The following is a 13,912-nucleotide window of genomic DNA, read 5'->3' as shown; positions in this document are numbered from 1 at the left end:
AATGGCATATATGAAATGGTGAATGAATTCATAAAAGCAGCAATAACAAGATGCTAGTAAAGTGACAGCCAGCAGCTGTAGAAGTTTGCAACAAAATAATTTATACCTTCTGAAAGGAGAGATATGAAGCTGTGACATTTTCTTATGCTGCTAATAAAGAACATGTAAATAAAATCTTTTTATCTCTTGATGCAGATACATATCATGAGTACCAAGGCTGAGATTCCTTAAATATCTGAAGAGGGAGAGTACACTGAATGAGAAGTAAAGTAACATAAGTTTATGAAGACGTAAGGTGGAGAGAGATGATAAAATTTAGGTACCTTATGTTAAAACAGAATATTGCATCGTAAGCTCAGTGTTGAAAAAACAAAACAGAATAAAACATGTAATGAACAACCAACAAGAAAAAGTACAAATAAATATACCGTGGGATGGAAGGACTAAAACCAAACAACAATAAATGAAAATAGGTTAAATCACTCAATGTAAAAAACAGTTATCTTAAGTTTGGAAGTCCCACTTTTTCTTTCTTTTTTTTTTTGACCAGAAAAAAATCCTGAGGAAAACAAAACAGGAGTTTGTTTACATCTCTATTGTAGGACTTGAAATGATACAAAAATTATGTGTTTGTTTTAATGCCCTACATAATTCTAAGAGTTTCTCCTTATAAGGAGTTATAAATATATATCTCATTCTTCTTAGAATCCTCAGCTTCTGGCACACATTAGGACACATAATAAATATTCATAAATGGTTTCTGGAATAATGAATAAAGAACCAATTAAGTTACATTAAGTGAATATTAATTTCAGGGAAAGGGAGACTTATGTGTGATAAAAATAGCTGTGATCAAGTGGAACAAAGAGCCCAGACATAAACCCACACTTACGTAGTCAACTGAGTTTTGAGAGGGTGCCAATAATACACAATGGGAAAAGGACAGTCTCTGCAGTAACTGGTGTTGGGGAAACTGGATATCCACATGCAAAAGAATAAAACTGGACCCTGATCTTATACCACTCACAACAATTAACTTGAAATAGATCAAAGACTTATACATAAGACCTGATACATTAAAACCCCTGAAAAAAACATAGGGAAGAAGCTCCTTGACATGGTTCTTGGCAATGATTCTTGGACAAGACACCAAAAGCACAGGCAACAAAAGCTAAAATAAACTAGTAGAACTACATCAAACGTAAGAACCTCTGCACAGCAAAGGAAACAATCAAGAAACTGAAAAGGCAACCTACAGAAAGGGAGAAAATATTAAAACATGTTTCTGATGAAGGGTTAATATCCAAAATCTATAAAGAACTCATACAACTCAAAAGCAAAAAAGCAAATAATCCAATTGAAAAATGGTTAAAGGACCTCAATAAGCATTTTTCCAAAGACATATGAATGGCTAACATGTATATGAACAGGTGTTCAACATCACTAATCATCAAATGCAAACAAAATCACAAGGAGAAATCACCTCACACCTTAAAATGGCTATTATCAGAAAGACAAGAAATAACAAATGCTGGCAAGGATGTAGAGAAAAGGGAAGCCTTGTGCACTGCTGGTAGGAATGTAAACGGATGCAGCCACTATGGAGGACACTATAGTGGCTCCTCAAAAAATTTAAAATAGAACTACTATATGATCCAGCAATTCCCCTTCTGGGTATAAACCCAAAAGAAATAAAATCACTATCCCAAAGAGATATCTGCACCCTCATGTCCATTGCAGCATTATTTACAATAGCCAAAACATGGAAACAGCCTAAGTGGTCCATCAACATATGAATGAATAATGAAAATGTAATGGATATATCCAATGGAATACTATTCAGCGACAAAAAGAAGGAAATTCTGCCACTGGAAACAATGTGGCTGGACTTATGCTATGTGAAATAAGTCAGACAATGAAAGAAAAATACTACTGGTAGCACTTATATGTGGAATCTAAAAATAACAACAAAAACAACAATAAAAGCCAATTTCATAGAAAGAGAATGAAATGGGGGTTGCCGGGGGTTGCTAAGGGCTGGGGGAATGGAGAAATGGAATGATGTAAGTCAAAAGGTATAAAATTTCAGTTATTATAACTTCAGAGGATCTAATGTACAGTACAGTTGGCTATAATGAATTATACAGTACTGTATACTTGAACTTTGCTGAGAGTATATCTCAAGCATTCTCACTGTCAAAAAAAAGAGTTAACTATGTGAGGTGATGGATGTGTCAATTATCTTGATCCTGGTTATCATCCCACAATATATATGCATATCATATCATCACATTGTACACTTGAAATATGTACAATTACATTTCTTGATATAATTATAGGTATAATTATATTTGTTGATACAATTATATTTGTTGACCTAATCCCCATGTATAAAATAAGTAATCTTATTCTGACTCCTGGTTTTAGCTGTTATTCTTCAGACTTCTTTAGATAACTTAATTTGTCACTGTCACCTCTTTGTGATTTTTGTAATTTTTATTGAAGTATAATATATATACAAAAACAATGCACAAGTATACGTAAGTGTACAAATGGCTCAATGAATTTTCACAGTGAACACACCCACTTAACCAGAATCCAGGTCAAGAAACAAAACTTTACCTTAAATCCAGAAGTTCCCTCATGCCCCTATCTACTGCCTACACCCTATCTTACTCTCACATGATAACCACAATGACATACCACTATACACACTTAGATGTCTAAAACGAAAACGTCAGAAAACACCATATGGAGATATTGGCAAGAACATGAAGTAACTGAAACCTTCATACCTTGCTAGTGGGAGTATAAGTAAACATATACACGTTGGAAAAACATCTGGGAATTTCTTCTCAAGCTATATATAGTAATTCCTCCCCTAGTTATACACCCAACATATGTGTGTTTTTCTTAACCAAAGGCCTGTAGAAAATGTTCACAGAAGTTTTGTTTTTAATAGCCAAAACCTAGAGAGAGCCCAAATGCCCACCAATACAATGGAGAAATAAACGGTAGCAGAGTCATATAGTGGAATACTATACAGCAATAAAAAGAAATAGATATACTTAGCAAAACGAATGAATCTCACAGAAACTATATCGAGTGAAAGCCAGACATAGAAGCAAAAGTAATCAACAATAACAGAAGTCAGAATAATGAGGAACTTGGAGCACCAGGGAATCTCATGGGATACTTAAGTTTGACACTTAAGTTATGTACACTTTACTTCAATGAACTGAGGAAAAAAATACAGATATTTTTTGGAATTTATAACATCCGTTTGACTGAAAGTCTCTGAAATAAAACTGATATACTGTTCACGAAACAAATAGCCTGAAACAAAAAAGTATGAAATATCAAAACAAAACCAAGGCACTTTTTTAGGAGTGATGTGGAAATACAAAATTTTTCTGAAGTTCTTCTCTAACTTAGATGAAAGACGAGCAATGGACAATCAAAAGATCTTGATGAGAAAGTATTATTTAACATACATATGTTAATAAAGAAATACAGATTCAATTACAACAATTACTAATGTGCTGGTAATCAGAACCAAAAAGCAGCAATCTACCAAATTAGAAAAAAAAGAAAATAAATGTGACTAGCAGTGCATAAAGAACCAGAAAGTATGACAAAAAATATAATAAAAAGAACATAAAAAATATCAATGATGTCATACTAAGATATGTATTAAACTAAATAGCAAAAAGAGCAACTAAGCTATAAGATGGCATATGAATGTGCTAAATTTCTTATCGATGACAGACATACCTGGCTTGAAAAACAAAACCTGCCACAGGTTATTTGTAAGAAAAGAACATGAAAATTTGAAAATAAAATGACGGGCAAAAAATCAAACATGCTGCAGAAAATATAAGTAAAATAAAAGTAGGTTTGGCTATATTTATATGAGATAAGGTAACACTGAGGGCCAAAAGAATTAAATGAGCAAAGATGATTCTCCAAGAAGAGAAATACACTAAGTCCCCTACATATGAACAAGTTCTGTTCTGAGAGCACGTTCGTAAGTCCAATTTGTTTCTAAGTCCAACAAAGATAGCCTAGGTACCCAACTAACACAATCGGCTATATAGTACTGTACTGTAATAGGTTTATAATACTTTTCACACAAATAATACATAAAAAAACAAACACAAAAAATAAAGAAAACATTTTAAATCTTACAGTACAGTCCCTTGAAAAGTACAGTACATGGGAAATGGATTTGTAATAATTCATTGAGTTCTATAGTTAAGATATAGTTAAGATCTGTGACTTTTCTATGAACCTGCTATACATATACAAATAAGATTTATTAAAAAATAAGATACACTAATTTATTGATCAAAGAAGGCATGAAAATAGAAACTGAAGCCTGCATAAAAAAAAAAAGCACTACATATTGATACCTGGATTTTGTAGTTAAAATGGTACACAGAGGGTAATTACATCTTTAAATGCATACACTTAAAAGCTTTAAAATAAACTCATCTTCAACAAAAAGTTGGAAAAAATAGCCTATAACCAAGACAGCTGAAGCAAGGAATAAAGGTAAAAGTAGAAGTTAATGAAAATTATAGATAAATGAAGCCAAAAGCTGGTTCCTTGAAAGACTAATAAATACATATCGTAATAAAAGTCACAAATGAAAAACTGTTAGAAATAAAAAGCAACAGATTAAACATTTTAAAAATAATAATACAGGGCTTCCCTGGTGGCGCAGTGGTTGAGAGTCCGCCTGCCGATGCAGGGGACATGGGTTCGTACCCTGGTCCGGGAAGATCCCACATGCTGCGGAGCGGCTGGGCCCGTGAGCCATGGCCGCTGAGCCTGCGCATCCGGAGCCTGTGCTCCGCAACGGGAGAGGCCACAACAGTGAGAAGCCCGCGTACCACACACAAAAATAATAATAATAATACTATAGACAAGTTTATGGAAAAAATACTGATGAACAGAATTATGTAGGTCATTAAAAGAATAATGCTTTTTGACCTAGTGGGTCTTGTTTCAAAACACAAAGATTAGTTATTAAGAGATGTGGAAATATCCCCCATAAAATGTTAAGAAAGCATTTGGAGAAATTAAACTCTCATTCTTAATAAGACTCAGTGAATACTTTGTGAATATGACAAAATCTACCCAGTCCAAGACAGCAGCATGCGTAATGAAGAAATATGGCAGGCACTCCCACTCAAATCTGTTTTGTTGGTGCTTGGTCAGGAAGTGTTATCCTTTTATTGTGCTTATTCTTCACAGACAAAATAAAATTAGGTCCTTTAATCACATTATATATATATATATATATATATATATATACATACATACACACACACACACAAATATACACATATATATATTTTTAAAACTCCAGATGGATTAAGATACTATTTAAAAAAAAAATTTTTTTTTAAAACATGCTTGGTATTTTTAGACAAAAAACATGCTTGGTATTTTTAGACAAAATAAAGAAAAATTTCATTAGGCCCTTGGGCTAAGGAAAACAGAATGAAAAATAGAAAGCAGGGACTTCCCTGGTGGCACAGGGCTTAAGAATCCCCCTGCTAGGGCTTCCCTGGTGGCGCAGTGGTTGAGAGTCCGCCTGCCGATGCACGGGACACGGGTTCGTGCCCCGGTCTGGGAAGACCCCACATGCTGCGGAGTGGCTAGGCCCGTGAGCCATGGCCACTGAGCCTGCGCGTCCGGAGCCTGTGCTCTGCAACGGGAGAGGCCACAACAGTGAGAAGCCCGCGTACCGCAAAAAAAAAAAAAAAAAAAAAAAAGAATCCCCCTGCCAAAGCACGGGACATGGGTTCGAGTCCTGGTCCAGGAAGATCCCACATGCCACGGAGCAACTAAGCCCGTGTGCTACAACTACTGAGGCTGTGCTCTAGAGCCTGCGAGCCACAACTACTGAGTCCATGTGCCACAGCTACTGAAACATGTGAACCAGAGCCCGTGCTCCACAGGAGAAGCCACCACAATGAGAAGCCCGCGCACCACAACAAAGAGTAGCCCCCGCTCACCGCAACTAGAGAAAACCCTCGTGCAGCAACGAAGACCCAATGCAGGCAATAATTAACTAACTAATTAATTAATTAATTAAAAAAAAAAGAGTCCGCCTGCCAATGCAGGGGACACAGGTTCAAGCCCTGATCCTGGAAGATCTCACACGCCGCGGAGCAGCTAAGCCCGTGAGCCACAACTACAGAGCCTGAACTCTAGAGCCCACAAGCCACAACTACTGAGCCTTCGTGCCACAACTACTGAAGTCCGTGTGCCTAGAACCCCTGCTCTGCAACAAGAGAAGCCACCACTGAGAGAAGCCTGTGCACCTCAACAAAGAGTAGCCCCCACTTGCTGCAACTAGAGAAAGACCCCGTGTTGCAACAAAGACCCAATGCAGCCAAAAATAAATAGAAAGCACAGGAGGATTGTATCATAATATAAAAGTTACAGAAAATATACCATTAAATTAAAAGACAAAAAACATACTAAGAAAAGATAATTAGTAACAATTACAACAAAAGATTACATTTAGAATACATACGGAATGCTTACAAAACTCAGTGGAAGAAAACAACCTGAAAAGCCATAAATTTATGAAAACTGCACAACCTCAGTAATCAGTCACAAAATTAAAGTGAAGTTTTTCACCCATTACTGAGGAAATAACTTTTATACCTGGTGAGGAGGGAAGAAAAGTAGTCTGCTAATGAATAACAAGGTACATAGAAAAATTAGAAATCCTCATAGCCTATAACTCAAAAATATTAATCATAGAACACTAGAGCAGTGATTCTTAAACTCAGCAGGTATCAGCATCACATGAACACCTTGTTAAAACAGACTGCTGAGCCTCACCCCTGAATTTCTTTTCCAGTACGTTTGAGATAGGGCATGAGAATCTGCATTTCAAACAAGTTTCCGGGTGCTGCTGCTGCTTCTAGCCAAAGAACCTCACTTTGAGAAGCACTGCTCTAGAGTCTAGAGATACACTTGTATTTGTGCAGAGAGAATGACACGGATATTCATAGCAGCACTGTTTATATTACTGAAAAATGGAAATTATCTAAATGTCTACCAATAAAATACCTAGAATGGGAAAATATAACTTTAAAAGGAATAAAATAAACTACATATGGATCGATCTCAAATTATTAGTGAATTGGGAGAAAAATGTGTATCATACATATGTTAAAATAATTTACATATTTTTTAAAAGCACCCAAAACAATATACAGTATTGTTCAGCTAACTATATATTTTTCCAATGTACATACAGGGGTAAAATAAGAAGACTAGTAGAACTTGGAAATAGACTCGGAACTGAACTATGGGGCATAATGAGGAAGACTCCAGGAAAAAGCCATCAGAAGAGTGGTATCAGAAGTGGGCAAAGGAGACTTTCCAGGAGAGAGTAGTCAGTAGGGTAATGTAGCAGTTGTTCAAGGAAGGCAACTACAATTAAGTCACTGGTGACCTGAACAGATTCTGAAGTGGAGAAGAACCAAGACAGAATGCTATGGGATGAAATTTGACTGAGAGGCTCAGAAACATTTACCAGAGAATTTAACTTTGAACCATCTGCTGCAGGACTTGTACACACAGCTGGGCTAAGATAAAGTAATTTTGTAATAGGCGTGCAGGCCATTTATTAATCTAAACACACCAAGTTGTATACCAAAATAAATAAGACTATCATAAAATTGATTATTTGAACCCTCTCTTGGACCCTTTTACTCCCAGTAAGGAATGGTTTGAGGCACTCATTTCAGGGAAGGTTACTTACTATGTGAGTCCCTGGAAGGTTACTCACTATGTGTCCCTACGTTAACACCAAGAAGAATATCTTCCAGTAAGAAGATGTCTTTATGTCTTGAAAGGAAACTGTATCCAAGATACAGTGTCTCCCTTTCTGCCATGGTCATCAGAAATGTATCTGTGGGTCAACTTAGAAACTATACATTATATAATGATTAGTATATATCTGTAAGCCAATTTGGTCCAGCTATTGATCTGTGAACTTTATATTTTCTATTAAGTTTGATTTTTATCTGTAACTAATTTCCCATCTTAACATATGGACTCTTACAAATCTCACAAAATCCATTGTTAAATAAAGGAATGAATGAACAAACTTACCTGGGATTTATTCATTTTCTGCTGTTCTTGGGAAAATGTAGACAACTCTCAAGATACGCTGGGTTAGAAGAGGACTGGGGTCATGAAAGATCTGGCCTGTGTGGCAGCTCCTGAATTCTCCTTCCCTATAAAGCTAAACACACCACTAGATAAGGAAAAACCTCAATGTCCCTTTGACCTTCAGAAGAGTCAGGGAGACAGATGGTGGAAGACCACCTACCTAAACTCTAATATAATCAGGTAGCTCTTGGGTATAAAATTGTTCAGAGTTAGGTATTTACCTCCTAAGGATATTTTAACAGTTTAAATCTCCCCTGGTGTTCACAAAAAAAGTTTAAATGATAAAACTGGTCAAAACGAATTAAAAAACACATTATGAAGGAATATTAACTCTTCACCAAAGCTGCTGTTAAAAAAAAACACTCAAGACTAAAGAAAAATAAAAAAACTCAAAACTAAGCTGTTTATCAATTTCCCCACTAATATTACTAAACCTTTGGTTACTGACTCCACAGAAAGCTATAAAAAGCAGTGCTTTAAGACCCGTGTTTTAATTTATCTTTGTTGCTGTTTCTCAAAAGGATCTTTCATAAAAAACTTGCTTTTAGTTATATGGAAAAGTAAACAGTACTGGCTTAGGAGTCGGATCTTTTAGTCTTTGCCACTAACTGATCTGAACAAGGCACTAATCTTCAGAAACAAAAAGACAGAAATTCTATCACATGATACAAAAACCGGATAATTCTTGATCCTTCCTGAATGCTCGGGCAGGCGGAACAGAGAGACAACGTATATCAAGATGAAGTGATGGACATGACTGAAGAGCAGTTCGGAATCCAAAAAGCATAAATGGAGAACCATAGGCATGGGTATGTGTACAAAGCTAACTATTGTATAACTCAGCCTCGCGCGCTCTCCCCGCAGCACCGCCCACCTACCCCGAGAGGCTCGCTGCACCCGTCACGCATGCGTATTAAGCCCTCCTCCTGCGCCCTCAAAAAGGGGGCCTCTCAGACAGCCGCGCCAGCTCAGTGCTGCGGCTAGTCAAGCAGGGGCTTCAGCTTCTTTTCCTGACTGAGACGCCAGCTTCCCGGCGTCCCGGGGGTTCGCGGAGCTCCTTCCCACCACCAGGCACCGACCTTCTCCCTCCCGCCCTCCAAACCGAGGGCTCCCGTCGGCCCTCACCCAACCCTCCCGGGCTCACCCGCCTCTCCCTCGTCGTGTAGCACTGGCCCTAGAAGAGCGCACAGACCCGCCAGCCCGTGAACCGCTTCCCACGCAAGGCCTGAGGAAAACAGAAGTAAAGGCTGCAGTGCACAGAGGCGGAAGTGCACAAAGGTGGCTCTAGGCATGCGCAGATGGCCCGCACGCAGGGCCAGACAGTCTGAGCCAAACGTCAGAAGTCTGTTTCCCTTGAGCCTCCGCGGCTGGCGGTTCGGGATTGGCTGAGAGTGCAGCCTTACCTAGCAGTGGGAAGTTTGGAGTTTTAAGTTCCCTAAGCTTTAAGCTGGTCAGGGACTCCCCCCAAAGTTACGGATTACAGCTGAGTTCTCTGTGCAGCCAGAATGCAAATTTACACACAGAGCTGTCAAGGAAAGGGAACCTGTATGTCAATTGCACTTGTTTTTAATACTGGGAAATAGACCCCATTAATAAAAGAATAATATGTGCCATCATCAGCGATTTGTTCAGGAATTAAAAAGCGGAGGAGGGGCGGACAAGAAAGCCAGTTCATTAAAATCATGAAAGCAATAAATGAAAATTGTAGATAAATAAGACACAATCCAAAAGAAAACAGTCATTTATATAAACATTCTTTCATTTGTGACATTAAAGGGAGATATACCCTTTCATAGAAAGATTCAAAAATTTTGGACAAAATTCCAATAAGAATCCCAACAAATTTTTGCATGTACTTTTTTCTCCGTGACTTTTTAAAGTATTGTGTACTTTACAAAAGCATTCTCAACTTCATCTGGAATAAAAATAAATCTAAATTAACAGCCAGAAAGCATTTCAAAAAGGAGAAAGCTGCCTAAGAAATATCAATACGTATAATAATTGCTCAGTTATGAAAATAGTTTGGCATCTGCTTCATGATAATACAACGTCCATGATTAAGAATGTTTTTAAAATGTAGCATAATAAACGTAGCATTTCAAAACAATGAGGGAAAGAATGAAATATTCCAAACATCAAGTCATTCCCAACAATTGGGAATAAAGTTTATATCCATAGATCACATGTGATACAGTTCACATGGATTCAAGGTTTGAAATGTTTAAAGTAAACCACTAAGTTAGTAAAAGAAAATAAATAGAGATGAGAAGTTGTGACACAAAGAAACCCATAAATTTAATGTGATACATTTTATTATAAAAAATAGCAAACAACTCAGTTCTAGTTTTTAAAAGATGTTAAAAGCAAAGAAACCAGGAAATTATATTTTTACTATATAAAAGAAAAGATGTATTACTTAATAAGATCTTTAAATCAATAGAAAGAAAAAACTTAAAATGGGCTACAGAACTAAGCAGCAATATAATAAAAAAGAAAATTCAAATGAATAATACGTGTTTGAAAAAGTTGATTATGAGAATTGAAAGAAATGTAAATGTTTATGTAGAACATGTAAGATATCATTTACTGAGATTTAATTTTTTTAATTTAAAATTTATATATATACACAGAAGTTCATTTTATTTGGTACAGTTTTATGAGTTCTGACACATGCATAGATCTGTGTAACCACCACTTCAGTCAAAATACAGAACTGTTTCATTATTGCCCCCCAAACTGCTTCATACCCTTTTGAAATAAAAACCTCTCAGCACTCTTAACTTCTGGCAACCACTATGTATTCTTCATGCCTATATGTTTGCCTTTTTAAAAAAGTATTTTTACAAATACCTACAACAAATATTATAGTTAATATGGAAAGTGTTCAACTTAAAAGTAGGACAAAAATAAGGATGCCTGCTATCTCCAACTTTATTCAGCATTTTTCTAAAGTTCTTAGAGCAATATAGTAAAACAATCATATACACAGAAAATTCAAAGTATCCAAAATAAGAGTTTTAGAAATTCGATACAAGTTCAATATAAAAAATTTCAGAAAATTAAATTATTTTAAAGGTATACCTAATAATAGCATGAAAAATATGAAAATCTTTACAAAAACTATAAAATATAATGAGGGATATAACAAATTCCTAGATAGGAAGTCTCAATGTTATAAAAATATCAGTTCTCTCCATGCTGATGTACAAATTCATAGCAATCTCAAATAAAATCCCAGTAGGAACTCCATGACTGGGGGAAGGGATTATATCAGGAAAGAGCCAAATAAGAATATCAAAGGGCATTAATGGATGTGGTTCCTGTGACTGTGCTCAAGATTTCAGCAGGGGCTTCCCTGGTGGCGCAGTGGTTCAGAGTCCGCTGCCGATGCAGGGGACACGGGCTTGTGCCCCGGTCCGGGAAGATCCCACATGTCTCAGAGTGGCTGGGCCCGTGAGCCATGGCAGCTGAGCCTGCGCGTCTGGAGCCTGTGCTCCCCAACGGGAGAGGCCACAACAGTGAGAGGCCCACGTACCGCAAAAAAAAAAAAAAAGATTTCAGCAGGAAGTCCACCCATGAGCTTGTGGGTGTACCTCAGTGAGGATCTCCCCACTGGGTCCACAGGCACCACCAATGCCCCAAGTGCTAAAACACACTTCCCACCACTCTGCAGCCAGCTCCTTGTGCATGCTCCCAAGAACAATGGCAAAAGTAAGTCCAGTAAACAGAGTGCTATCAGGAAAACAGACCAGGATCTTTTTTTTTTTAATTTTTTGGCTGAGTTAGGTCTTCATTGCTGTGCATGGGCTTTCTCTAGTTGTGGAGAGCAGGAGCTACTCTTTGTTGCGGCGAGTGGGCTTCTCATTGCGGTGGCTTCTCTTGTTGCGGAGCACGGGCTCTAGGCACATAGGCTTCAGTAATTGCAGCATGTGGGCTCAGTAGTTGTGGCTCACAGGCTCTAGAGTGCAGGCTCAGCACTTGTGGCACACAGGCTTAGCTGCTCTGTGGCATGTGGGATCTTCCCAGATCGAACGCATGTCCCCTGCACTGGCAAGCGGATTCTTAACCACTGCACCACCAGGGAAGTCCCAAGACCAGGATCTTTGAGCAAGGAAAAAACCACAAACTTGACGTATAGTGCCATCTTCTAGAAAAAAGAGGTTTGTGGTAGCCAGCTTGGTGACCGGTAAAATTCAGAAGAGACATAAAAACTTAAGAACCCTTCCACAAGAGGGTAAGAAGAGTGGAGAAGATGTAACCATACGAAGGCAGGGGAAAAAAATCCCTGATATATTAAAAAAAACTGAGCACAAATGTACAGTATAACTCACCTGAAGGCAAACAGTAAAGAATTTAGAAGGTGTCTGCTACGTCAAATGTGAAAGCAGCAATGCAAAACTACAAGGAACATGAAAAATCAAGGAAACATGTCATCACCCAAAGATAGCAATAATTCTCCAAACACCAGGCTCAAAAGCAAAGAATTCTGTGATTGAGCTGGCAAAGAACTCAAAAGAGCTGTTTTGAATAAACTCAAAAAGTTACAAGAAAACTCAGAAAGCCAATCCAATGGTATCAGAAAAATAAAACATAACCAAATGAAATACTTACCACAGAGATAGAAATCTTTAAGAAAACAAAACAGAAATTCTGGAGCTGAAGAAGTTAATGAATAAAATGAAAATGCAATAGAGAGTATCTACATCAGAGCAGACCAAATGTAAGATAGCCAAAGTGAGTTACAGAATAGAAACTTTGAAATAACCCAATCAGGAGAGAAAAAAGAAAAAAAAATGAAGTAAGCCTATATTATTGATGGTACTCTACAAATGTACAAGTATTGGAATAACTTGGGTTCCAGAAGGAAAAGAGAGGGAAAAGGGGAACGAAAGTTTAAAGAAATAATAGCTGAGAACTTCCCAAACCTGGGGAGAGATGTGGACATACAAGATCATGAGCTAATAGTACACACTATTCTCTCAATTCAGAAAGACCTTCTCCAAGACACATTATAATGAAACCGTCAAATTCAAAGATAAAGAGAGAATGCAAATAGCAGCCAGAGGGAAAAAAAAAGATTCAAACCTATCCAGGAACCCCCATTAGGCTACCAGCAAATTTCTCAGTAGAAATTCTATAGACCAGGAGAGAATGGAATGTTGTATTCACAGGATTGAAAGAAAAAATACTCCAGCCAAGATTTCTAACCAGCAAAGTTATCCTTCAGATATGAAGGAGAAATATTTTCCCAGACAAACAAAAGCTGAGGGGTTTCATCACCACTAGACATGCCTAGAAGAATTGCTGAAAGAAGTTCTTCAAGATGAAATGAAAAGACACTAACCAGAAACACGAAAATGTAAAGTATACACACATTGGTGAAAATAAATATACAATTAGACTTAGAAAACTCTAATTCTATAAAAGAATGGTGTGTTAACCACTTACCTAAAGCATAAAGCTTAAAAGAAAGGAGTATTAAAAATAATTATAGCTATTATGTGCTAATGAATATATATAATATAAAGAGGTAAAAGTGATATCAAAAATATAAAAGGGGGAGTAAAAGTGTGAAGCTTTTGTAGGCAAAGTTAAGTTACTATCAGCTATAAATAACTTTATTATCTATGAGATATTTCATGTGAGCCTCATGTTAACCACAATGTAAAAACCTAGAATAAATTCACAAAAGAAAAGAAGAAATGGG

The 13,912-nt window shown here is 37.1% G+C and overlaps 1 protein-coding gene across 1 annotated transcript in view; it reads right to left on the bottom strand.

Moving 5' to 3' along the window:
• Positions 1 to 11,266, bottom strand: part of LOC111163992 (uncharacterized) — a 48,869-nt gene extending 37,603 nt beyond the window's left edge. Inside the window, exons 1-2 of the mRNA XM_022553246.3 lie at positions 9,350 to 11,266; positions 8,146 to 8,278 (exon numbers count right to left, since the gene is read on the bottom strand). Coding sequence (XP_022408954.3) covers positions 8,146 to 8,160 — 15 coding nt within the window. The 5' untranslated portion in view covers positions 8,161 to 8,278; positions 9,350 to 11,266. The remainder of the gene's footprint in view (positions 1 to 8,145; positions 8,279 to 9,349) is intronic.
• Positions 11,267 to 13,912: the final 2,646 nt, after the last annotated feature.

Source organism: Delphinapterus leucas, chromosome 16 (assembly GCF_059928025.1).
Source record: "Delphinapterus leucas isolate spDelLeu-1000000601 "Yukka" chromosome 16, BTC_Dleu_Yukka2, whole genome shotgun sequence".
Taxonomy (NCBI): domain Eukaryota; kingdom Metazoa; phylum Chordata; class Mammalia; order Artiodactyla; family Monodontidae; genus Delphinapterus; species Delphinapterus leucas.
The sequence above is the reverse complement of the archived record's forward strand: the minus strand, read 5'-3'. Positions and strand labels throughout refer to the sequence as shown.